Raw genomic sequence first — 26,721 nt, 5'->3', positions numbered from 1 at the left:
GCCCCCAGGATCGCCTCTCTAAGCAGCTGGATTCACTTCGATGAAATTCAAGCCTATTAGGTCTCTCCTCATTGCCTGTACTTCCTAATCTGCTCTTCAAGGGCCTTCTCAATCTGCCCACTTCTCTGGTTTCCCTCTTACAAATCCTGCCCCACCCTACCTCACACACCCCGTAATCCTCTAGCAGTCATAATGTTCACATTTATTGAGCACTTACTACATGCAATCTTATAGGGATTATCTTCTTTAGGCCTCAAAATAACCTATGAGATCTATGAGGGTGATGCTATTTAAAGATGAGGAAACCAAGACCCAGAGACATTTAGGGGCTTACCCAAGGCCACCCAAGTAGCAGATGACAGAGTTGGGATTCAAAACTCACAGTCTGACCCCAGGGCCAGAGAACCTTACCACTACACAAGTGCTAACTGTTTACCAGTCTTCAAGTGTGCGGAGCTCCTTCCAGCTCCTGTGCCTTTGCTCATGCTGGTCCTGCCTGGAAGGTACTCCTTTGTCTACCTGCCAAAAATCTTCCTCATCCTTCAACAAAGTTTCATTCATATGTAACCTCCTCTATGAAGCCTTTCTCATCTTCCCCGGAAAGAGCTAGTTTCTCACTCTGGTTTTATAGTTGAGAACTTGGCGCTACGATGATCTGGGGACTGGTCTTCCCCATTATCTGGGAGCCTCTCAGAAGGCCGGGATTGTTCTGTATCTTCCTCTAGTGTCTAGTACATGCCTGACACAGGGTGGGTGCTCCCTAAGCATTTGGTGACTGAGTGACAGTGGCTCTAGGACTCCTCTTCAACATGCAGTTGTGATGGATTGCTAGACATTTCTACTGGGAAGCTGGCAGTAGGAAGAAGCTGGGCCCCAAATGGGTAGGACCTCAGGGTAAGGGGCAGCTGCAGACCAGTTCACTAACTTCACCACTTGTTCCTGGGACTATCCCCAAGGGATCCAGCTGGCAGGGAAGTTCCACCCTTACACCACCCCTAGAGGTCTTTGGGAATCAGCTGTCCTACCCCAAGGGGGTTTTCCCCTCTTGCAGTGCCAGGAATGGAACCATGATGGGAAGTAACCCTGGCAGGAGGAAGTGTGGCCAGAGCCCCCATGCTCAGAGCCTGGACCACCCCAGCCAGGGCCCTTTGGACCTCAGAAACCAAGGGGTTACATGGCTTTGGTAAGAGGGTAGTTCCGGGGTAGGGGGGGACTTCCTCGGAGTGTGAGGGAAATTGCTCCATCCCCAGAGCTGTGTGGCAAGAACTGTCCCAGTGCTGCTCAGCAGCCCCGTCACTGTGCCCTGGTTAGGACTGTGGGCAATTTTTGAGCTTGACCCTTTTGCAAAGCCTTCAAAGTCTTTAAGAGGGACCCCTATCTCTCTGGCCTCTGCCAGCCAACTGACTCCTCTCTCTATGGCTGCCTCACTCAGGAAGTTACTAAGGCTCTCATCACCTCTGCCTGCAGTCAGTCACCACATCCCAGTGGCTGGTAGGATAGTAGAGCAGTGAGGAGCATGGGCTCTGGGGTTGGTCCCTTACGGGGCTCATTGACTTCACCTCCTTGACCTCCAGTTTCCCTCACCCATAAAAAATATATATATCTGAAACCATTAACTAAGGATTTGTTTATTGGAACAACTTTGTTCAAAGGAAAGCAACCAGTGGTTCTCACTGTGTGGTTCCTGGACCATCAGCATCACTTGAGTACTTGTTAGAAATGCAAATTCTTGGGCCCCACCTCTGCTCTACTGAGTCAGAAACTCTGGCGTGGGGATCTACAGTCTGTTTCAGCAAGCTTTGCAGGAGATTCTGATGCAGCTCAAGTCTGAGACCCACTGCCATAGATGAACCTAACAGATGGGCAATGTACTGGGAGAAGATATTTGGAACACCAACATCCAACAAAGGATTAATATCTAAAATATATAAACTATTCCTGCAAACCAGTAAGAAAAACACAGGAAACCCAACTGACACTGTGCAAAAGACATGAACATGCAGTTCACTGAAGGGGAAGTTCAAAGGCCCGGCAAGGATAGGAGGTTCTGCATCTCAGGATTATAGAGAAATGCAAGTTAAAATAGCAAGGTGCCACCTTACACCTAAACTGTAGGCAAAAATTACAAAATAAAATAATGAAGGGGAGACAGCATCCTTCACTTGCTGCTAGAGGAATTTAGTGAGATTTAAAACATGTATGTCTTCTGATCTAGTAACTCCACGTTTGAGTAAAGAGTCCAAAGAAATTTTCATGTAGGTCCATAAGAGTAATGTACAAAGGTGTTCATCACAATATTGTTTGTGGTAAGAAGGAATTGGAAGCAACCTGGGTGTCCATCACTGGGGGAATGAATAAATAAAACAACGATGCTCAGCTTGGAATATCTTGCAGGAGTTCAATACAATAAGCTAGATTTTCTCATGGCAACATGGGTCAAAAACCAGACTATGGAGTGGAAGAAGAAAGCAACAGAATGAGATCCTTACACAATACCATTTACACCATGTAAACACATACACAAAACACTGTGTATTTTATGTCTAGGGACATATATCAACACATGGTGGGGCGGTACCTCTATGTGGGGAAGGGAAGGAATGTGGGGAATATATGGATGGAAAGGGGGAAATACAACATTGGAGGGGCCTTGCATGGACCAGTTATGATGGGATGGCCATTTGCCACAGGGTATGAATCATGAAACTCCCTGGACCCAAAGCCTTAATAATAGTGATAATATTACTTAAAAATTGGTGATAATAGTACCTACCGCATGGTAAGTGCCATGTGTCTGGCCATGGAAGGCTCAGCAAAGTTTTCCAAGTACAATTTAGCTCTTTTATGTGAGTATCTGCCTCTTCTCAGACCTCATTCCTTTTAGCCTCCAAGGCTTTCCGCAGGCTGTGTTGGGTGCTGCCCTTCCGTTGACTTCCCAACCCTGCCTTCAGATGTCTTCTACTACCCCAGACCCCCTCAATGGCTGGCTGTGGAGTCTTGGGTACTTTTCATTTGGGGCTTGAGCACAGAGCCAGGCTGTAATAGATCTGTGAGTGGCAAGTCCTATTTCCTCTTTACCAACTGAGGTCCCTGAGGGTCTTCTTACATTCTATCTCCACCCCCTACCAATTCCCACCCCATTGCACCCAGGCAAGACAGGTAAACTGAGTCAGAAAATGTTGTATGTGGAAGGGAACAGAGTTTACTGAGTGCCTATCATGTGCTGGACTCAGCACTAAGGCCCTGATCTTTATGAGTCCCCCCCACCACCATGAGGTGGGTGAGGCCCACCCCAACTGACACATTAGGCAGTGGGAGACACAAGAGGAGCCGGGACACCGGCCAGCCAGGAGCCCTGTGGCTCCCTGGCTCCAGGTGCAGGATCTGAAAAAGTAACTTGCTCGAAAGTCTTAGGATCAGGACTAGGGCCCACTTAGAGCCTTAAAAAGACCCTCTATTTAGTATGGTCAGTTTGAGGTAATATCTAAGGAGAATCTGGAGATTCCCTCAGGTTCCCTCCCCCCTTTTGAACCTGTTTCACAAACCGTAAAACAGGAGTAACAGGTATCTCTGGGCATTCATTTCTCCGTCTGCCAGCAGGTGGAGCCCACTCCCCACCCGGCCCTCCACCTGCAGAACGCTGCGGAGTCACGAGGAGGCGGGTGTGACCTAGGGCCCCGCCAAGAGTCCCGGGGCCGCTGCCCAGGACTTTAGGGTGCCTCCCCCTCCAGGGCACCCTCACTACTGCAAGGACCAGAGTCCCAGGCAGGGACGCAAACCCCTGGAGTGTTGGCCCCCGTGGGGTTGTGAGAAGAGGTCTGGGGATGGGGTCCCACCAGCAAGATCGAGCGAGACTCAGAGGCGGGTTGTAGAGACACCCCCCTTCTCCGCCCTCCGCTTAGGCGGCAGCTACAGGTAGTTGTCCTCGGCTGCATCCCCCCCACTAGGGGAGCCCTGGGCCTCTGGGTCCGTGCTGTCGTCATCGTCGTCGGGGGCCAGCGCCTCGATGTCGTGCGTGATGTCGTTCAGCAGCCGGTGGAAGGCCTGCGCCTCAGGCCGCTGAGCCGCACCGTCGTAGCTGCGCACAGCCGAAGCGGACGTAGAGCTCATGCTGCGCTTGATGCGGCCGAAGCTGTCGGTGAGAATGCCTCCCTCGCGGATGCCCACGCCCTCCAGGAAGCCCTCAAAGTAGCCAATGTCCTGGTCCGGGATGAAGGGCCGCATCCCTGCGGGCGGGGGATGGGGGTGGCGGCAGGGTGACTTCCTCAGGTTCAGCCCTGACCTCAGAGGAATCACCTTCTCTGGAGAGCTGAGTTCAAATCCTTAACTCTCTGAGCCAGAGAATGTTTCCAGCACACAGTAAATGCTCACTGCATGTCAGCTTATTAATATTATTTCAACTGTTATATTCCCATTTACTACTTGTGTGACCCTCATTAAATAACCACTCTGAGCCTTCCTATAGTTGCCTCTAAAACTGAGAAAACCGCATCTGTTCTGGTAGGAATGAGAGGATTAAATTGGGTACTTAGAACACACTTGAGTGCCCCATAAAAGTTAGATTGCTTTACTTCTGTTGCTACTTACTGCCTATGGAACTTAAGTACTCTGCATCTCTGAGCCTCAGTTTCCTCATCAGCAAAACGGTGGCAAATAATAGTTTCTAATTCCCCAAATTGAGGGTATTCAATGAGACAATGCTCCACACAGGGTAACTGCCAAATACATGCTAGCTTATTAACATTATCATTCCTGCCTTTGTTATTAGTCATCCTAACTAGTTGTATGATCTTGGGCAAGTTCCTTAGCCTCTCTGAGCCTCAGCTTCCTCAGGGGGTAAAATGGGAAGAATCATTCCCTCTCCCAGCTCTGCTTTGAAAATGAAAATGTCCATACCAGTGCTCTGTTCTTATGGGCTCTGTGATTGCAGGCAAGTCCCTTCCCCTCTTCTGCACCTCAGTCTCTCATCTGCTCTGTGATCTCATGATCATGGCTTTATTGGAGGCTGAGGGACAAGGGGTAAATGCTTGCAGCCTGGCACCTGATTGGGAATGTCATGGGCCGTGGGAGGCCTTGGTGCCCTTGGGGCTGGGTGGGGGCTCACCGAGGAGGAGGAGCTTGCGCCGGTCCCCGTAGAGCTCCAGCAGGCCTGTGCAATAGTCCTGGATAGGCAGCCCCAGCCGGTACTCCCGCAGCAGCAGCGCGAACTGTTGGATCTCAGTGGGCCCCAGCTTACTCCGCAACTGTAGGGACACTATTTGGGATCAATCCCAGAGGGCGACCCCCACCCAAGCCCTGCCTAGAAGGCATGAGCCCTCTCTGATAGCCTATGTAGCCCAGACCTCTCAAAAACCTTCCATGACCTACTGGGGGACATCTGGACCCCCTGGGCTGCATCGAAGAATGGGAAGTGGACTCAAGCTGCCTGAGTTCAAATCCTGATTCCTTCATTGATCAGCTCTGTGATCTTGGGTAGGTGACAACCTCCCTGACCTCATTTATCTCATCTGCAAAGTGAGAATAATGATGGTCTCCTTCTTGGGTTGTTGAAAGGATTAAAAGAAATGACACCTAAATGGTGCTTAGAACAGTGCCTGATATAGAGCAAATGCTCAATTAATGCTAGCTGGTATTAGTTACGGCCTTTCACAGGCTGGCCTCAGTTTACTCTCCTAACTTCATGTCCCGTCCTGACTTCTCAGGTTTTATGCTTCAATTATGTCATCCAGGATTACTCATGATTCCTGAAATACCCCCATGTTTTCCCCAGGCTCCAGGCCTTTGCTTGTGCTGTTCGCACTGCCTGCCCAGCTCACCGTGACCATGTAATCCTGCAACTGCTCAAGGCCCAGGCCGCTGTGGTCACTGCCACTGCAGTGGGAGCCATGGAAAGAGGGTGTGGACGTGCCGCTGTAACACGCTTCAAAGGTGTCCTGGGAGCCATTGCTGCAGGGACAGGCAGAAAGGGGCCCTCACTCACCTCTATCCAGCTGCTTTCCCTGTGGCAGGTGGAAGGTGGGAAAGGCACAACTACCAACACTCTGAGCCTCAGGCCCCATCCCAGCTCCTACCTAGTCCTCTAGACTGCACATTATCTGGCTCCTGGCTACCCCTCAAACCTCCTCTCACCCTTGCTCTTTGTGCTCAGGGCACCCCGCCTTTTCCTTTTTCCTCTAGTACTCCAAGTACCTCTTTACCTCTGGGCCTTTGCACATGCTGTTCCTGCTGCCTGAAATACCTCTCTCCCCTACATTTTGCTCAGCTAACTCTTATTCATCATTGAATCTTAAATGTCACTGCGGTAAACTTTTCCCTGATCTGCTCAGACTGGGTTACACCTTCTGTCAAATGTGGGCACCAAGTCTCTAAGTCTACCCATGACATGCAAGCCTTTCCAGACACCCCCAGAAACATCCTCTTGCTTCAGTCATGGTGGCCTCGTGGCTGCTCCTCACACACACCAAGCTTTTACCTGCTTCAGAACCCTTGCATTTGCTGTCCCCTCTGTCTGTAGCGTTCTTCTCCTGCCATCCTCTAGGTCTCAGTTCAACTGTCATCAACTCTGAAAGGCCCTCCCAATGCCCCAGGCGAGATAAGCTCCCCATGGCCTCTCAGCACTCTGAGTTTCCCTTTAGTGCTTATTAGCATTAAGGTTTATTTCTATTAACTAATGAATTCATTATCTCCTATGCCAGATTGTAAAACATGCAAGGGCAGGCTCACTTTCTTCATTTGTTGAATGTCTATCATGTGCCAAGCTCGGGGCTTATCCTTGTCTTGCTCCCTAGCACACAGCACAGTGCCTGGCACAAGATAGGTACTCAATAAATACTGCTTAGTAAAAAGTCAACTTGCTTCCTGGGCCCTAAATTACTCAAGAACCATCTTCTATTATTTGCTACAGAGAAGCAGTACAGTTCAGTTATATTTAAGGCTGTGGGCCTGGAGCCTGCCTGCTTGGGATCAAATCCCAGGCCTACAGCCTACTAACTGCTTGACCTTGGGCCAGCTGCTTAACTTTTCTATTCCTCAGTTTCTCCATCTGTAAATGGGATGATAAAAATCAGTGTCATGAGAATTAAAGGAGTTAATATTTGTAAAGCATTTAGCATTGTTGACTATAAGCAATAAACCGTAGCTACTGTAATGGTGCTATGTTGATTTATTATAGAAAAATGAAGTGCTTTGTAGAATAGCCCTAGGTACACAGCAAGCTCACATGTTAGTCATTATCATGACTTTCATCTCTCCAGCAGATCTCAGGTTATTTAAGGACTGGCCTGAGGGTACACAGTATTAGGAAGGCAAATATATTGCCACTAAAAAGGGAGGGTGGGGAAGCAGGGAATATTTCACTGGCGGAAACCGCTATTTGTCATGCCACAGGCCTTAGTAACAGAACTACGGTTACCAATTAATCCAGTTTATTAGGCACTTTCCTGGCTTTAGTACTGAAAATCCCATGCCCTGGGAAAACCCTCAGTCCTGGGCAACCTGGGGTGGTTGGTCACACTTAACAGAACCCTGGACAATGTTCCCAACTGACAATTTTTTTTTTAATCCTACATTTTCCAGCCTTTCTTGTAGCTAGTTGTGGCCCTATGACCAAGTTCTGGCCAGTGAGATATAAGCAAAAGCCATCAGGTGGGGATTCCACCCTGATGAGGGGCCCCTGGCATGCTATCGTGATGACTGGAGCTAAAACCACCATCTTGGTCCATGAGGTGACCTCGAGGGTGAAAGCAAGTGCTGGGGAGGCAGGAAAAGATATACCCGGGCCCCTGATGACCATATGCCATGAACTCCTGGTCTGTCTTAGCTAAGAGACAGGGGAGGAAGGCTCTACCTTGTTTAAATACTTTTTTATAAGAGTTTTCTATTATATGGAGCCAAAAACTAGGTAAATGAAAATTATTTGGGGCACTAGCTGTAATTTTTTAACTCTGTAGGCCACTGTGTCTGGATGACTGGGAAAGAACTGCGACTTATGTGGACCCAGTTTTGGGTTCTGGTTGCCCTCTGGGTTTCTCAGGGGTCTGGGTCTGGATCCCATGAGTTCACAGAGCTCAGTTTACCTCCCAGCCTCAGGGCCCAGTGTCTCAGCACAAATCAAGGTGGGGTCACTCTCTCCCACCTCTCCTGCCACAGGGGGCTCAAGAATGCCTATAAGAGTGGTCCTGTTCATGCAGGGGTGGTGGGGCAAGAGCAGGGTCCCCAGGGAGGGCAATACCCACAAGGAGCTGCAGCAGCTGAAGTCGGCGTCATAGGCGTATGTCCCATCTGTGCGACAGCTCTCACCTGAGGCCGGAAGACAGCTGTCAGAGGTGGCAAAGCAGGGACCAACATCCTGGCTCTCTAAGTTCCCAACCCCAGCCCCACCCTGGGGCTAGATGGTGGCTACGGCATGGATGGCCTTGTCAGCAATTATAAGGGTGTCAGCTTTCACTCTGAGTGAAATGGGCAGCCTCTGCAGGATTCTGACCATGATTCCCGACCCCACCAGTTGACCATGGGCAACTCACTTCCCCTCTCCTGGCCCTCGATTTCCCCAAGGTTGGGACAATACTACCTTCCTGCCTACCTCAATGGGGGTCTTAAGGACAGCACGTGAGGGAACAGGTATGGTTGTACTTTGTACACTGTATGTGTTTGAATCAAGAAAAAAAAGAACTTTGAGGGGAAGGAACTCAAAATGGTTCCACTTTCAGACACCTTGCTCTGTATGTGGCCCTGTCATCTCTGACTCCAGGTACTAGCCTCACCCTTGCTTGGCTCTCTCAGTGTCACTTCCTCAGGGGACTCCCTGACTTCCCAGGCAAGGCTGGTTCCTCAGACTATGTTCTCATAGCACAGCATGTGGTTACAGATTTTGTGTGTAATTATTTCATTCCTGAGCAATGCCAGCCTCAGGAGGGCAGGGCCATGTCTGGTGTTGCTCACCAGTATATCCTGGTGACTAGCAGGTGCTCAATAAATATTTGTTGATTGAATGAATTTGTTGGAATATTTGTTGAATTATCTCATTTATTTGCCCATCATCCCTGTGAGAGCTGAGGAACTAGTTCCACTTTCCAATAACCACAGCTCCCACAGCTGGGAGTGCCTCCTGAAGAAAAGTACCAGATCCCTGTTGCTGGAGCTGTGCAAACAGGGGCCACACTGAGGGGGCCAGGGCTGAGGAAATTCATTAGTGGCCTTGAAGGCAGCATGAGGAGTAGGGCTGTGGCAGATAAAAGCTTTAGAAACAGACACACTTGGGTTTGAATCCTGACTCTGCCACTTACCAGCTGTGTGGCCTTGAGCATTTGTTGACTGCTCTGAGCTGTAATGTCCTCATCTATAAAATTGAAATCATAAGGCCTCAGAGAATTTTTTCATCCATTCAAAAATACTTCTTAAGCATCTATGGTGTCTCCCTGGTCCTGTGCCAGGCTGACCAGGTTGCTATGAGGGTTAAATAAGACTTGGCACGTAGTCAGTGCTCAGTAATGCCTCTACCCTTGATTGCATTCAAGGACCTGTTTGTAAATCTTGGTTTTGACCTAGAGTCCTAATGGGGCAAGAGAGCTCAGTAAACAGACAATACATGTGTTTAGATTTCTGCAAAGCAGGGGCATCAAAAACAGAAGGAAGAGAGAAAAGTTCAGCTCTGAGAGGCTTATTCTGAATCTGGCAACCAGAACATCTATAAAGAAGCTAGGGTTGAGGTCACCAGGAAAACTGACATTTTATTTTGACTACTTATTGGGGGTATACTCTAATTGCGGTAGAGATCAGGACCCCTAAAGCTTTCATTGGCTCTGAGTCCTGGGGCATCCCTCCAGCCTTTTGGAAGTTCTCACAGGAGTTGCCAGGATTTTGAGTACTCACTGCGGCTGCAGAGCCACGGCCGTTCAGGAGTGGATGTGTAGTGGCAGCCAGCCCGGTCCACACACTCAATGCTCTGGTCCCCATAGATAATCTGGAAGACCTGACAGATGAGGGCACAGGACTCCTCGGCAGCATCCTAGCCCAGGGAGAGAGAAAGAACTCAGGCCCACTCCAGTGACCAGGATGCCCCTGCTTCCTAGACAGTGTGAGGAGGCTCACAGGGCACACACACACTCCTAGAGATGCTTAAATCGACTTTTAACGGCATTTCCCATCAAAATCATATGGCCACTTTCTGGGTCTTGGACTCCTATACAAGGTCCAGCGACAACTCTTAACTCCCATGCCCTGAAAAATGCACCCCAAATTTCTGGGAATTCACAGGGCCCCTAAAGCTTACCTAAAATAAGCCCTAATTTAGTTTAATTTACATGTAGGAAGCTGAGGCCCACATAAGTGGTGATTAGCCAGGACTAAAACCTGGGTCTCCTAATACCTACTAGGAGGAAGAATTAAATGTGGAAAATTTTAGCTCATATTTAGATATGAGCTTCCTAGTACCCAGGGCAAAAATGGAAGTAGGATGAATACATGACCTTCAGTCTCTGATAGAAGAAAGGAATTTAAGTTTGTGTGTGAAACTTTTTGAGATTAAAAATTTGAAGAGGAATTTGCATCTTTAATTTACTTCTTTATGCCTTTAAGTAAGAGACACGGAAAGACAAAGGAGACCAACTTCATAATGCCATTTCCTATTTTGTACCTCAAAAAGCCCGGGGTGTAAGTTAAAATGTAACCCAGGATAGGCATTTTGGGATGGGGAGTATAATAATCATTAAGCCAGGCTTGATCCTTACAATAACCCTACAAAATGGACAGGGAAGAGTATCCTTATTTTATAGTTGAAGACACTGAAGCTTAGAAAGTGATTAAGTGACTTGCCTAGGCTCACACAAGTTTACGGCATTGACTAACACTGGCACCCAGGTTGTTTCACTCTAACTCCCATGCTCTCCTTGGGACCATGGTACCTCAGAGGCGAGATACTCCTGGAAAAGAACTCTTCATTTATTTAATTATTCTCATTCACTCCTTTTGTGTGGCAGGCACTAGGCCAGGCTCTGGGGTCTCAGAGGTAAATTAGATGAGGTCTGTACCCTAAAGTCCTCCAGTCCAGGGGGATAAACAGGGTGCACTGTGTCTGCTTACTTCTACCCCTCCTTCACATTTCAGTTTAAAAGGGACAAACTCACTTTCTCTACGGAAAATGGATCTCTTCCCTTATTATCACTGCAATCTGCTTGTTTTTTTTCTTGGTCTCCAACACAAGGTATATAATATACATTAATTCACCCATTCATTCAATATTTATTGAGCTTCTATTTTGTGCCAGGCGCTGTTCTAGGTGCCGGAAATACCACATGCTTTCCGTGCCCACCAGTTACCGAGTACAGGCTCTGAACTTCTTGGGTCCCACTGTTGAAATCGCCACCTGCTTTCTGGGCACACAAATTATTTAGTCTCTGGGTCTCAGTTTCCTTCTCTATAGAATGGGGATGGTTGTAACATTTGCCACTAGGGGTTACCGTGAGAGTGAAGCGTGTTAATACTGGTTCCGTGTCTGGCATGGGTTGGCACTAGATTCCTGCTGGTGATTAGTGTCCTGATTGTTACTGTTGTAGTGCAGACGACGTTGGTGAAGGAGCTGGGCTGGACGAGGGGTTAGATCAAGCCTGATAGAGGGCCATTTTGGGTTTTCATCCCATAGGGACCGCAAGTGGGAGGCGGCCAGGGCTGGAGTTCAGAAGCCTTTTGTCGTCATGAGCACATAAACACACAGGTAGAACCTAAGTCGAAGGTAGGGTCGAAGGAGGGAGAGGCTAGGGTGGACCCCAGGAACCTCGTAACCTCGTGAAAGCGCGGGGCTGGGGGTGCCCGCGAGCTCACCCTGTTGGCCACAGCCAGGATGACGAGGTTGCAGTAGGCGTCGGGGCTGGGGTCCTGCGGGTCGAGCGGGTTGGTGCCCGGGTGGCGCCGCTCCCAGCTGCCGCCGCCGCCCGCCTGCCTCCGCTCCCAGCTGCCGCCCGGCTTGCCCGCACCGCCGCCGCCGCCGCCGTGTCGCCGCTCCCAGCTGCCGCTGAACGTCTGCCGCCGCTCCCAGCTGCCTGACGCCCGCGCCCCAGCGCGCTGGCGCTCCAGGCTGCCCCCGCCGCAGGCCCCGGCCCGGGCCTCGGCGCCCGCGCCCCCGCCCCACGCCATGCGCCAGTCCAGGCTGCAGATGGTGTGGCGCCGCTCCGTGGTGCCCACCCGCCGCTTCTCGGGCGCCGCGCCCGGCGGGCCTGGGTCGCGCCCCGCGCCGCCGGGGCTGGCGTCTACGCCTGCTGGCACAGGATCCACGCCCAGACCTAGGAGAGGTCGGGTGCCTTCAGCAGGAGATCCGAACGAAGTGGCCCCTGCGAGGCCAGCGGCTGGACCCGACCCCGACGCGCAAGGCCCCAGGCCCCACCCCTGACTCCAAATTCTCGCGGCCAGACCCGCCCCCTCGCGTCCTTACTTTTGGCCACGCCCCAAGCCTCAGGCTCCACCCCTGGTTTTGGCTCTGCAGGTCGTTCCCCCTTGCCCAAACCTACCCTGGCGCCCCTTGCCCCAGGACCCGGCGGTCGGCCTGAAGGTGGTGGTCATCCCGTGTGGCTGTCCCATCCCGCTTCGATTCCGACTTTTCCTCAAAGCCGCCCCTGGCCCAGCCCCCACCCCCGCCGCTAGTTTGGAGTGGTCTGTCATCTCCCACCTGCTTTCCCGCCGTGAGCTCCGCCTCCCCGGGTATGGCCCCGCCCCTCGCCGTAGGTTTCGTGCCAGCCTTAGAGGGCGGCGGCGTCACTCCCCATCAGCACACCCTTTAACTTCAGTTAAAGGATTCTAGTCTCTGCCCTTCCCAGGCTCCGCCACCTAGCCGCAGGAAGGCGGGTCAGGCCGCCCACCCTTCAACCTCAACCTTGGGCTCCGTGTTCTTGCATATGACCACGGCCTGCCCCAGCCTCAGGGAATGTGGTCAGGCCTTCTCCGTCACCCTATCATCCAGCCTCAGCACACCCTCACCGCCTGACCCAGGTCACGCCCATTCCCAAGACAAAACAAAATGTGGGGCTCTTTCTCCCCCCTGCTTGTGCAGGTTAGGCCTCCGGCCAGATCCCGCCCTCTGTACCGGTCTTAAGCACCAGCAGGTGCAAAGCGTCGTCCTGCAGGTAGGAGGCAGCAGCGATCTCATGCGTGGGGATACGCAGGATGAGCTCCTCGTTGTCGCGCCAGGTGAGCAGCAGGCAGCGGGCTGACAGGCTGAGGATGCTGTCCTGCTCCGCCGTGGTCTTCAGGGGCAGCTCCTTCAGTTGCTGCGGGGTGGGTCGGATCTCCTGAGTCCCGGGGGGGCCTTGGGTGGGAGAGAGAGTTGGGGACAAGACCCTTCCCCAGAGCCTCACCCTGGCCGTGTCCAGTAGCTGCAGGAGCTCGTCCCGGCTGGAGGGATTCAGTGAGGAGGTGACCCAGGTGAGGTGGCCCAGGAACTGGATGGAAATGGGGAGAGGAGAGGGATGGTGAGGGAGGACAGAGAGAGGTCACCCTGAAGCCTTGGAGGACCCTGACCTCCTCACTGGCTATTGCAGGGTAGACTGAGATAGAAATATCTGAATTAATAGGAACCTGGTAATAATGGTTATTAAGGCGGTCATAGAAGCCAGACACTGTCCTGAGAGCTTTATGCACATTCACTCATTCATCCTCACTTTAAGGATGAGAAAACTAAGGCACACCAAAGCTCAATAACATGCCCAAGATTATAGCTAGAAAGGGCGAAACTGGCCTCTCCATCCATACACCAGAGCCACGCTCTCACTGCTGGCTTACAGTGTCTAAACACACAGTTATTTAACTATGCTGGAGGCAAGAGTCACAATAATAGCTTCAAACAACCCACCACCTGTGAATTCCCATTGGGTCTGAGTGGCTCTGTCCTCCCCAAGCACCAGTTGTTAACTATTCAAGTCCTTTGTCTTCTTTATGATCTTGTAGAAGTTCAATGGAAAGGGTAGAATGTTACATTGAATCGATAAATAATTTTGGCAGAAAAATGATGCTCCAAATCAATAAATTAATTTTTTATTTATTCTTAGTTATAACTTGATGTTGTTACTTAAGTGTTATTCAATGAAAGAATCAACTTTTTTCATTATTTTTAGTTTTATTCTTATAGGTGAATTCCACCAATCAAATCTTTTTTCTTTTTATTCTCTATGAAATTTCAGTCCCCAATGTTTAAGTGGGTTGATTTGTTAGCTTTTCCCTTCATAATAGGGTTGCCAGATAAAATACAAGATGGCAGTTAAATTTGAATGTCACATAAATAACAAATACTTTTTTAGTTTGCGTTTTTAGTATTTTTAGTCTCACGCGATATTTGGGACACATTAATGCTAAAAAAGTTCTCCTTGCTTATCTGAAATTCAGATTTAACTAGGAAGCCTGTTTTTTTTGTAAATCTGACACTCTTAACCCCCATATCAATCTTCCTTGGGTAATGAGGATTCTCCACTCCTTCATGGTGTTCATGAAATAGAGGTAAAGCCCTTGAGAGGTCTGTGGCTTGTTGACCTGGGTTCCTTTAACCTGGACACTGTCTGAGTAGCAAACAGTGTCTCTGTAGTAAAACTTCACAGGAAGTATGGCTTTTCAGTGCATAAAGCACTTTCCTATCTACTCTTCTCTGGTTTTGAGCCCCATGTTGACACAGGAACACTGAGGCTGAGCAGGTGGAACTCACTTGCTGAGGGTCCCCAGCTTAAGTCAGGGGCGAGGCTGGCTGGAACCCAGGCTCTATTCTGAGCCTCCCCTGTGTAAGACAAGGCTCGTCAGGGTTTGGTGTGGAGGAAAGGCAAGGTCTCTCCCAATAGGGTCCAGGACACAATATCCCAAAATATGGCACCATGGCAGTGTGAATATCTTAAACTGAAGGAGTTTGAGAAAATGGCAGAAATGAGGTCACTCTGACTCCCCCCCACACCTTTCTGTCCTGAAAGCAGGAGATACATCTCCCACATGACAGGTACCCTGCCTGTACCAGAAGGAAGGGAGACATCCTTATCACCGGTGACAGGAAATTTAGGGCCAAGAAGGCTGTATAAACAAACCGTGTCACTCCACCACTTACCACCCCGCAGCCCAAACCCCTCTGCCTTGTCAGTTCTTCACAAATGTATTGTTTATTTGTCAAAAAGGTATAAAAGCTTCCTGCTCTGGTCCCTCCTGGGGGTCTTCATTCTCTTGTGGATGCTCCCGTGGACATGTACAAATGTAATAAAGTGTGTATGCATTTCTCTTGTTAATTTGTCTTTGTCAGCTTAATTTTCAGACCTAGCCAGGGGCCCTAAAAGGGTCAAGAAAACTATGCTCCTCACCCCAAGATTCTTCCCATCCCTTCTCCTCATCCCGCACGTACCTTGACCTCTTTCTCCAGGTAGTCACACAGCAGAATCTGGGGGTCGATGAGGTAGTCAGGGGGATAAAGGGGCATCGAGTGCAGGGGCCGGCGGCTCACACTACTCCGAAAGGCTGCCCGGCGTCCAGACTTGGGGAACACCAGCCTCCGGATGGGGGAGACGAAGCCCTGGGGGAGTATGGGGTGTGTGGGGGAGGAGTAACAGTAATACCAGCAACTGACTTTACCAAGAATTTATATGCCCAGCATTTTACTTACATTATCTAATTTAATTATCACAAAAACAAACAACAGCAACAAAAACGGGTACCTCTGTGATCCCCATTTTACAGATAGGGAGGAATAATACAGATAAGCCTCAGGAAGGAAACTAGCTGATAAGGTCACCAGCTAGTAGCAGCAGAACCAATAGTGCAGGCTGGCTCCAAAGCCTTCTTTCTGAGCATCCAGGTGAGGATGCAGACCCTGCAGGGCCCAGGCCCAGGTGAAAGGGATGGGCACAGGCTGGGGCAAGTAAGAAAAATATTAAGATTCAGTGTGGCTGGGCGATGGGTGCTTAGGTATTTGTTAAGCTATCTCTGTGCTTTCCTAAAAATTAGAAATAGTTAATAAATATATTTAAGTATAATCCAGTGGGCACCTACATAAAATGGCCTGGAGCAATGTTAAAAGAGCAAATCCTGGGCCCCAGCCCAGTCCATCAGGTTCTGGATCTCACGGGAAAGTTTGAGCACTACTCCAGGGCAGCGGATCTCACCATCACCACCAGCAGCAGTATCCTGGGGACTTAAGAGAAATGCACATTCTTGTCCTCCATCCCAGACCTAGTGCATCAGATCCTGGGGGTGAGGCCCAATGATCTGTGGTTTAATAAGTGCTCCAGGTGGCTCCAATGCACGCCCAGCTCATGCTTAACAACCAATATTCTGGGGCTTGGATGAAGTCTATGGAAGCTCTGAGAAATGAAAACAAACATCTGGGAAAGGGCATTCCCAGCAGAGGGCACAGCATGTGCAAAACCCTGGAGGCTGTAAGGGCTGGATGAGCATGAGCTTGGAGAAGATGTGTGTCATCTGTTGTCACTGAATTAGGAGATGAACAAGTCATAAAGGGCTTCATCCCATGTAGGTGAGTATGTGTGTATGTATGAATGGAGTGGGCAGGTAAATGTTTTGACTGTGGCCCCAGCCCTGCCCACTTCTCCAGCCTCATCCTACCCCCCCCACCCATGGTTGCCACTCCTACCTTCCCGCTACAAGGCCATCTTTCAGTCCTTCCTACTTGCTACATTTCTTCCCACCCCGGGGCTTTTGCACATGCTGTTCTCTGTCTAAAACACTCTTCTGTGCCCTCTTTCCTTCCACTCCTCCAGATTTCAGCTCAGCCTGACCAGTGTAGGGCTAGGTCCCCTAATGTTCTGTCTCCCAGTACTATGTATGGAGACTTTTATGCAATTTTACATTCATTGACTAAAATAAAAATTAATAGTTGCCTCCCCCGCTAGACTGTGAGCTCCTGGGAGGGAGCAAGGATGTTGTCTGACTTTGTTCACCACTACATGATCTCCAGCACCAAGCAGTGCCTGACACATGATAGGTGCTCAATACATATCTACAGAAGGAATGAACCAAGAGAGCAAACACCCAGGTCTTGGCTCCCTCTGAGCCCCCATGATTCACATGGGAGCCTCTGTGCACAGCCTGACCCAGGTTTCCTGGGGAAAGAGGGCGCGGTTGGGGGTGGGAGTGGGAGTGGGAGTCAGAATGTGAGGGGATTCCTAGACTGCAAAGACCACCAGGTGAGATGACCAGAGAACCAGACCAGCAAACTTCTGAGAGTCAAGGAGGGGTGAGGATCTAGAAGGCAGGGAGCAGTGAGGACATGACCCCCAAGCCGTAGCTTTAGGAGCAGAGCTGGTCCCTGTACAAAGATGGGGAGGGGGCAGGCTAGGTTGGAACCCAGCAGGCGAGCAGGTAGGTGTCTCAAGCCTGGAGAGGCAGCCTCATAGCACAGAGTTGCCTTGTCTAGGGAGGTAGGGAACAGGGGGCTGGGGCTTTCAGTTGTCTCTTGGTCTGAGAAGCTGCAGGAGGGAACCCCCAGGAGCACCAGGGAAGCATGGTGAGAGTATCTCCCAAGCTAACCTGTCTGGCCGAGTTTCCCTGGAAGGTGCCCGTCTGCCTGTCCACTCCAGGAATGGCAGAGACCACTGAGAGTGGGGGAACGGGTTAGCGAGTGTGGATCCCAAATGTCTGGCTGCCCAAGGGTGGGGAAGAAGGTCCTTCCAAGTGAAAAGAAAGATCCTACTTACGCCACTTGCTGCTCATCACCCCCACCCCAGGCTTCCCTCTTCCCCAGGTCCGGGGACATTTCTCTCCCTGCATCCCTCCCGACCTCCCACCTACCTTTTTCCCTTTCTTGACTTCATATTCCATGGTGAAGCGTCCCCTCCACTCCTGCCACCCTCTTGGCCACCACCCCCTCCCTCTTCCCCTACACAGTTCTTTGTTCTTTTTCCTGCCTGGTCGGAAACTCCACCAGCCCGGAGTTCCTGCCCCTCCCATCTGATAGTGAGCAGAGGTTTGGGAGTGGGGGGTGGGGGGTGAAGAACACAGCCTTGGGACCCTCCAGCTGGAGAGAGGACCCCTGGCCAGAGCGGCTGGCCTGAGGACGAAGCATCAAGGCTCCAGCTAGAAGGCCTGCTGTTGAAGGGGCTTACGAGTTCAGTAAGGCTAGGAACCAGTTCCCTGAATTTGGAGGCAGAAAACCACAGATTCCTCCCCTACTACTACCACTAACCTTGCTGTGTGGCCTTGGCAAGGCAAGTCAGTTCCCCCCGGTCACAGCCTCAGTCCCTCTCCCCTTCTATAAATTGGAAGCAAACATTGCCTCCCTCTCTGGGCTGCTGTGGTGAGAAATAAATGAAAGAGTGGGTGGGAAAATGCTTCATAAGCTGTAGAATAATGTGTCCAAGCAAATTATGATTTAAAAAATTAATCATTACTATTAAGGGAGGCAGTGTGCATGAGCTGCAGAGACAGGCTTCCTGAGTTTGAATCCCAGCTTTGCCACGTACTAGACTATGACCTTGGGCAAGTCCCTAACCACTTGGGCCTCGGTTTCTCCATCTATAAAACGGGCACAATACCAGTCTGACTTTATCATTAACTTGTAAGATTAAATGCACCTAGAAGAGCTCCTGGCACATATGAAGAGCTCAATAAATATTAACTATTTACTTATCTATATGTCTGTGTGTCCTGGGCTGGTTTCCTGTCTCTTGGGAGAATATTAGGGAGGCAAGTTTCCCTCTGTGGTTCTGTGCTGAGCACTTGACATATTTCATCTCACTATTCTTCATAATGTTGCGGTACCATTATTACACCTATTACACAGATTTTAAAAACAGGCTCAACTGCAGAGGCTGATTGAAGGAGGTGACATAGTGAGTACGAGGAGGACGTGGAGTTTCTGCCCGGCCTGGATTGAAGCCTCGTTCCTTGCCTTTAGGGCCATGTATTCTGTGTGCCTCACTTAGGACAGCAGGAAAGGTTCTATTGACCCATCCCCACCTTGCAGTGACATCTGGGTTCTGGAGAATCAAGTTTGGGAACTGATTTGTTGTATGATCCAGGGCAGGTTGTAATGTCTCCGGGCCTCAGTTTCCTCATCTTTCAACAACAATCCCCAAAGCCCTGCTGTGCAGTCGGAGGTGTGGCGAGCAGGACATTAGGCTATGGATGAGAAGGCAGCTGGAAACTATGAAGTGCAGGGGCCAGTGCCTCAGACTGTTTGAAGGTTTTCACCTGAAAGTGTGGGTGTGCCAGGTCAGTGGCTGTTGGAGTAAGGGTCAAGCTCCCCACTGCCTCTGGGTGTGAGGGCCACAGGAGACTCCCAAACACTAGCCTTCCCGCTTCTTCCTTTCCTCCCTCCTTTGAGGGAGGGAAATGGCCCAGGCTGCTTAGGGCAACTCACACAGTGACTCCCCCCTACTCTCCCACATCCTGCCGGTCACCTCCCAGGAGCAGGAAGTGAGATCTCCACCAGCTGACCGGCCAACAGGAAGAGGCCAGGATGTGCCACCCAATTCCTGACTGCTCTGGACATCAAACCTCCCACTTAACCCCTTGAGCAAGTCCCGAGTTCCCACCCTCAGAGTGGCAGCAGGGAATGAAAAGTGGTTTCCTGCTCTGCCCCCTCCAAGACTAGCTTTCTCTCTTTGAGCCTTGGCTTCCCTGCCTGTGAAATGAGGACTTCTATTATTCCTGAGCTAACTCCAAACATCACTGAACTGCTAGGAATCTCAAATAGGACAAGAAGTGTTCCAAATGCCACTAGAATTAGCAAACTATGTATTCCCCACAGTGACCACCCCAGGGCCATGAATAAATCAAGAGCTTAGGAAGTATCAGTGGGTGGAGACTGACGGACCAAGTTCATTTGTGCATGACCTTGAACAGGTAGCACATCCCCCAGGGCTTGGGAGTTTCATGTGTCAAAAGCAGAATAATGATGGTTTTTGGCTTCAGAAGGCTGCTGCAGGATTAAAAAGGAACAGAAGCATACAATGCTAGCATTTATTATTAAAACTAGCTTGTGAATCAAAAAAGATGAATAAAACAAAGTCCTTGTTTCAAATAGGATTCATCTCTTTTGAGCCACTTTCTGTTGATTGGCTGGGGCTGCTTGGAGCTCTGCAGAGAGGATTATAAAAACCAGATCTAGTCCCAGCAGGAAAAGGGATTGATTATCAATGCTTGCCATGGGATAGGAGGTGGGAATGTGGCAGCAGGTGTACAGTGCATATGCTCACCCTGATCTGGTTAGAGAGAAAGACATATAAACAAAAATTCTGATACAGGGCAAGTGACTTGTTTGGAGAAGGCAGAATCAGGAGCCATTCGCCAAGCCCATGGCATTCCAGTCCGGCCTTGGAGGGCATACAGAAAGGAAGCTCACTCTAGGTAGAGGGAACAGCTTGGGCAAACCACAGTGCCTGAGCTGCGAAGCTTATGGCTGCAAAGACTAGACTACCTGATCAAAGGTGGCTCTCTGAGATAAGGACACTGGACTGCCTTTCAAGACAAGAAGTCCAATGGTAAGTGATTTCAGAGCTGGTTACTTGAGTAACTTCAAATTCCTTGCATTTTCTACTTTGTTGCTGTTATGAGCTAACTTGTGCCCCCCTGACCCAAATTTAAATGTTGAATCCCTAACACCCTGTATTTCAGAATGTGGTTGTTTTGGGAGATAAGACCTTTAAAGTTGGTCATTAAGTTAAAATGAGGCCATAGCGTGGGCTCTCACTAATCTGTCTACTGTCTTATGAGAAGAAGAAATTCGGACACACAGGGAGATACCAGAGCCAGGCACACACAGAGGGAAGACCATTGAGGACACAGCAAGAAGGCAGCCATCTGCAAGCCAAGGAGAGATCCTCAGAAAAACCAACCTGCCGACACCTTGACCTCGGTTCCCACCTCCGGAATTGTGAGAAAATACATTTTCATTGTTGAAGTCACCCAGTCTGTGGTGTTTTGTTACGGCAGCTCTAGCAAACTAATACCACTGGCAAGGTGCCTGCGGTGGCTTTGGGAGTAATAAGGACACAATGTCATCCATTATCTGCTTTGGATGCCATAAGCCCTTAATGAGGCCAAGGATTTCTCATTCTTGTGGGTCTTTTCGTTGTGAAGTAAAAACCTTCCCCAGAGATTCTTTGAAAGACTTCCTTTAGGAATCTCAAGGCCAGGTGTATCAGCCAGGATATATTCGGGCTGTGACAAAGACATAAATAACAGGGGCTTACACAAAATAGAAGTCTCTCTCTTCTATCACATAAGCAGTCCAGGGCAGGTATGGCAGCTCCATGTGTTCAGGACTTGGGGGCTTCCTATCTTGTTTCTTCACCATACAAGTTTTGCTTTCAACTTCTAGATGGCTCTCCACATAGCTGCAGTCCAGCCAGTAGGAAGGGTAAACAAAGGTTGGGAGAGCACAACCTCACCCTTTAACAGGATGATCTGGAAGTAGCACAAAGTTCTGCTCAAATCCCACTGGATAGAACTTGTTTCCATAGCCACATCTAACTGCAAAAGAGGCTGGGAAATGTAGTCTTCTATTCTGATGGCCATGTGCCCAGCTAAAAATTCCTGTACAGAGAAAAGGGAGCTGGATACCAGGGAACACATAGCAGTCTCTGCCTCAAAGAATTGAATCACATGTCCCTGTGCCCACCAGTCCTCAGTCAGGGAAATTATCTTGGGCTCATGGTTCTCAAATTTGGGTGTGTACCAGAATCACCTGAAAGCCTATAAAAATATGGTGCTCCCCACACCCACAGTGGCTGAGTCAGTAAATATGGGACCTAAGAATGAGCTTTTCTAACCAATTTTCTGGTGATGCTGGTCTGGGCACCACACTTTGAGAAGCACTGTTTTAGACCAATTGTGACTTACCTTCTGGGGCAGGTAGGGGCTTCATTCCCTGAGACGTGGGATGGGACCCCTTAGGAAATGGGGCTCTACCTACATGAATGATGTGAAAGACCATGGGGTAGCAACCAGGAGAGGCTCTTGGAAACAGGAAGATGGGTGGTTTAGAAAGTCTCTGAGGGCAGGCAGGGTAATGTTGGAGATGAAGATCAAGAGGTATCTTGGGACCTGGTTGAGAAAAGGCATCAGGCAAACGGTTTAATCTTTATCTTGAAGGCCCTGGGAGCCACGGGAGGTTCTAAAGCAAGGGAAGATCGTGGTCAGATTTGTGGAAGGATGCATTAAAGCAATGGTCCTCAAAGTGAGGTCTTCAGACTCCTTGCACTCAAATTCCCTGGATAACCTTTAAAATGCAGATTCCCAGGCATGCTCTATCCATCCTCTGGTTCTGGAGATGGAAATCTTCACTGAAAACAAGCCCCCTCCACCCCAAGTGACTCTGATACCCTTTTAAGCTTGAGAACCACTGGATTAGAGGGTGGAAACCTTGGGGGCAGGGACATTTTTTAGAGGCAATACCCTCTAGAAAGTAAGGTCCAGGAGGGGGACCATGCCTGTTTTATATCGTTCTTGTTCACGGTGCCTAGAAGAGCGTCTGGCACATAGTAGGTATTCAGTAAGTATTTGTTTTAGTGGCATTAGAAAACTGCAGTCTGGGTCCTGATTTTGTCATGGACCCATTCTGTGACCTCTGGCTAGCCCCATCTGTCTCCTCGCTCTCTTTTTAAAATTTATCTGTAAACTGAAGAGTTCGGAGATAATCCCTAAAACCTTGGGGTGGGGGTGTGTATGTGGGCAGGGGGAGGGGAGTGGGTGTATTTCGGCTGATTGATTGGGGCTCTTTCCAATCAACAGGGAGCTTTGTATAACGTCCTGTCCCCGCCCAAATATATGCCTTCTTCTTTTTAAGGAGTCTCAGGGATTGTGGCAGAGGGTATCCCTCCTCCTTCCCAGAACAGCCAAAGCAATAGGACACCAACAGCATATACTGAAATGATTTTTAATATCTCATGTCGCAGCAAAATTAAAAATATACAAAAAGTTTGTGGTGTAAAAAAGTCTCAGTACAGAAGCCCCAGCTTGGGGCCTCCTCCCCCTCCTGTGGGAAGCGCAGAGGGGAGAGTGGAAGTGGGGGACGTGGATGGCACAGATGTAGTAAAGACCAGGAGATGGGGCCAGGAATAGGAAAAGTGGGCAAGGTGATTAGGAAGGGAAGAGAGAACCAGGAAGGGGGAATCGCCCGGAGCTGTGCTGAGGGTGGGAACTCGCCCCTCAGGCATGGCTAGTGGTTCCTGGAGTTGCAGAAGTGGAGTGGGGGCCATCAGGGTCGGGGGTGTTCTGGTGGGTACACTAAGGATCTGGTCCCACCCTGTCACCAACTGACTGTACGACCTTGTGCTTGCTGCCTCTCAGGGCCTTCCTTTTCAGGAAGAAAGGAAGCTAGATGATTAAACCACTGATTCCAGCTTGGGGTCCCAGACCCTGAGCATCTGTGAAAGCAGGGTAGGGGGCCCATGAGTGCTCTCAAGAACTGTGTATTAAATCGTCCAAAAGAACACAGATATTCCCCCACCCACAAGCCCCAGAAGCTAACGTGAGGCCTTGGCAGCCTTTACCTGCAATCAGAAGCTCAGTTAGAGTTAATGTGGGAAAATCAGTGATTCATCAAGAAGTGACGCTTGTTTTGGGGGAAAATCTCCCAAACTATAGGACCTTGAAGGGTGAAAATAATAAGGGGGCTCTGGGAATGGTTCGGGTCCCTTCTAGCTGTTTTATGACTGGTTTGGAAAACCAAGGGCTGAGGGCTGTGTTTATATTAGCCCCCCTGATCCTCAGGTTTGGTGGGTTAGCCCAGTAGAGATGGGCTGGGATTCTGGGATTCTGGTGAGAGAGAGATGGAGGAATATCCTTTTCCCACCTGGTACCTTTCTGACCCCCTCCTGTCTCAAGCCACCCTCCACTCTAGGATTATTGCAGGTGCCCTGGGGCCCTACCCCTTCAGCCTGGCCTGGGGGTGGGGTGCCCTTACAATGGTTATGCATAGAATAAAGGCCAGGATTGCTGGGGAGAAGGTAGCCCTCTCCTTGCTGTAAGAAGGAATGATGGATGAGGCCAGGCACAAGGGGACCACCCCTTTCCCCCTGGGAAGTTATCTGTCTCCAGGAACTAGGCCATCCCTAGGTGGGGCCTTCCTCCATGATTTTCTGCTCTTCCTTCTTCACCCCTACCTGCAGCAACAAAGAACTCAGGAATGTTCTAGCTCCTTCCCAACCATAATGGCACATTTCAGTCCCTTTTCCCCTCAGGCCCAGGGTCTGAGAAGCCCCTCTGGTTGGGAAGGGAAGGCTCAGCCCCCATCCCCACTACTGCCCGCTGGCATTCAGTGCCTTTCACTGAGACACCACGAGGCTCATTAGTACAGAAACTGACAGCTCTCTGGCTTTATCTGGGAGGGAGACAGGTGCCCACGGGGGGCAGGGGCCAGCACAGGATGGGGCAGCTGGGTCCTGACTTGCAGTACTCCTATACCTGGATCCCCCCCTGCCAATGCAGGTTCGTCCTAACCGGGGGCCCTAAAACTGGAGAACACTCCAACCCCTAACCTGCCCACTTCAAGTCCTGAGGGGCCTGGGGGCCTTAACAGACGATGGTTCCTGAGGCAAAGACCCTGTCTTCAAGCCCCCTTCCCTTTCTAGTTGCAGGGGTGGGGCTGTGGTCAGGCTGTGGGGGGTCAGAAAAGTCTCCAAGGAAGCCAGGGTCTCTGTCCTTGACCTCTCCAGACAGGTTTCCAGACTGCAGGGCTTCCTAGCACCTTCTCAACATTTTGAACCAGAGGTTTCAAACTGGTGACTCACAGGCCTAATGTAAGTTTAGTTCAGCCAGCAGAGGTTTTTTTCAAAAACCTGAATTTTAGTGCCTATAGGTAGGGCATGTACTCTCCTTTTTGCCAGAGTCCCCACCACTACTCCACTTTCATTTTCATTACCAAAGGCATTTGAATTTGCAACCCATGCACCCCTGCCCCAGAAAACCTTCTCCCCGATGCCTGAGGTTTCTGTGAGTTCCAAGCCCAGGTGAGCCCCGAGGGAAGGACATGTGGGACTCTAGCCCTCAGGAGGGCACTGAGGCTGCCAGGAAGGCCCACCCTGGGTACTCCAGCCTCCTTGCCCTTACCCCAAGACTTGAACATTCCCCACGCCTCACCCTCCCTGCCCTCCGCCTTTCCCAACTCTCATGGGTGACATGCCCCTGTGGGACTCAGGCATAGCTAGGAGCTGGCTGTGGTAAGACAGATTTTGGGGAGAAACAAAGATGAGGCATATCAGAGAAGGGGACTGAGAAAGCCTTCCTTGTTGGGGAGCCCCCTGGTCGAGAGGAGTGGAGGTCTGTGCTGTCCAACTGGATGAGTTACAAGGCACATGGTACATCAGTGCATGGAGGTGCAATGAGGGGTGTGTGGTGCCTGGAGAGGTTTGGGGAACAAGGTCAGCAGCCTGGAGGATCAGTTCAAGAAAACTGGGAGATAGAATTCTGCCCTGGGAATGGAAACAGGGTCTCCTGGGGCTGTAGAGATTCTGAGGGCAACACAGGGCCTGGCTTGCTTGGTACTGAGTGTCCTGTTCTCTTCTATTCCTGGCAAATTTCAGACAGCCCCAAGTACCTCTCATCTCCAGGGAAAGCCTAACTCTGCCACTGACTTCCTGTGTGATCTTGGTCAAGTCCCTGGCCCTCTCTGGACCTGTTTCTCCTCTACAATAGACCTAGGAGACAGGTGGCTTAGGGAACACCAAGGGTTCCCCTGGGCTGTGGTTCTGGAAACTTCTCTCACTGCAGACCCTGTAGAGATTCTGGGAAGGACTGAGCAGCCAAGCTGGGGTTGGGAACAGAGAATGGGGAGCAGGAAGCAAGGACCAGGGGGTCCGGTTCTGTCAAGGAAGAGAGAGACCAGCTGAGGTAGACTGTGTCACAGAAAGGAAAACAAAACAGCTCAAATGGAATGGTGCCCTCCCCACTCTCCATCCCAGTGAAACAAGGGGGCCCCTCAGGGAGCAGATGAAGTGGGGGACAGGCCAGTGGAGAGGGAGACCTCAGACCTGGGAGGTATGGGGTCATGCTCCTGGGTGTGTAGGGGGCAATCCTTAAGGGGCTAAGCTCGTTCCTGAGGGTGAGAAGCAGGAAGAGGTGCCCGTAGCCCTCTCTGAGGGCCCTTTGGCCATTTCCAGCGCTCAGATGTCCTGGCAGACAGAGGCCCTGTGGGGAGGTCTTGTGGGATTGAGAGGTGGGCGGTGGAAATGGATGAAGTCCAAAAGTGTGGCGTGGCTTCCTTGACAGCCTCAGGCCATGCCTGAGCACTGCCAGCTCATCCCTGCTGCCTGGTTGTCTGCTGGCTCCTGGAGCTGTGAGGACTCACAGCTCTCAGGGAGGATATTTTACACTTTCCTTCTAGGATGCCAGGGAACAAGGCAGCCAGATGGACCATTCTAGGACCCTGGGGAGGAGCCTAACTTGCCAAGGCTGACCCGCATGTCACTTCTTAGAGTCTGGGTCGCCTCCTTTGCAAGATGGGTCCATAACACCTCCCTTGTAGGGACGGTGCCAGCAGGGGAGAGTGTAAGTGAAACAACCCAAAGTGAAAACTCCTGTACACTAGCCGGGGAGAAACGGTCAGGTGGGTCTGGGCCCACATCCCCAGTGCCCCCGTCTCACACAGGGCTTTGATGTGTGTGTGTGACTGGCCATGGAGTCTGGCCTCTGAAGACAGACCTGGGCAGAGAACAAGGAGGATGGGTGAACCTACCGAGGGGGTGTACACGCCAGCAGTCCCGCCCTCTCTGGGCCAGCCTTGGACTTGCCCCACTGCCCATCCCCTTTGGG

At 50.5% G+C, this 26,721-nt stretch overlaps 1 protein-coding gene across 8 annotated transcripts; it reads right to left on the bottom strand.

Annotated features, from left to right (window-relative positions):
* Positions 1 to 1,612: 1,612 nt before the first annotated feature.
* CCM2L (CCM2 like scaffold protein) lies at positions 1,613 to 17,839 on the bottom strand. Of its 8 annotated transcripts, XM_057502876.1 has the most exons (11): positions 17,758 to 17,775; positions 16,000 to 16,141; positions 15,356 to 15,523; positions 13,344 to 13,427; positions 13,073 to 13,256; positions 11,818 to 12,275; positions 9,871 to 10,006; positions 8,235 to 8,298; positions 5,817 to 5,946; positions 5,105 to 5,243; positions 1,613 to 4,226 (listed from the first exon to the last, which is right to left on the bottom strand). In XM_057502876.1, the coding sequence occupies exons 3-11, from the start codon at positions 15,428 to 15,430 to the stop codon at positions 3,910 to 3,912; spliced, it is 1,587 nt and encodes a 528-aa protein (XP_057358859.1). In that variant the 5' UTR covers positions 15,431 to 15,523; positions 16,000 to 16,141; positions 17,758 to 17,775; the 3' UTR covers positions 1,613 to 3,909. The 8 variants fall into 8 exon arrangements, with proteins under 8 accessions (XP_057358859.1, XP_036780629.2, XP_057358861.1 ...); XM_036924734.2 differs by lacking the exon at positions 16,000 to 16,141 and having other exon boundaries at positions 17,758 to 17,839; XM_057502878.1 differs by lacking the exon at positions 16,000 to 16,141 and having other exon boundaries at positions 3,917 to 4,132; positions 5,105 to 5,254; positions 17,758 to 17,839.
* Between the last annotated feature and the right edge of the window lie 8,882 nt (positions 17,840 to 26,721).

This window comes from Manis pentadactyla, chromosome 5 (assembly GCF_030020395.1).
Source record: "Manis pentadactyla isolate mManPen7 chromosome 5, mManPen7.hap1, whole genome shotgun sequence".
Taxonomy (NCBI): domain Eukaryota; kingdom Metazoa; phylum Chordata; class Mammalia; order Pholidota; family Manidae; genus Manis; species Manis pentadactyla.
The sequence above is the reverse complement of the archived record's forward strand: the minus strand, read 5'-3'. Positions and strand labels throughout refer to the sequence as shown.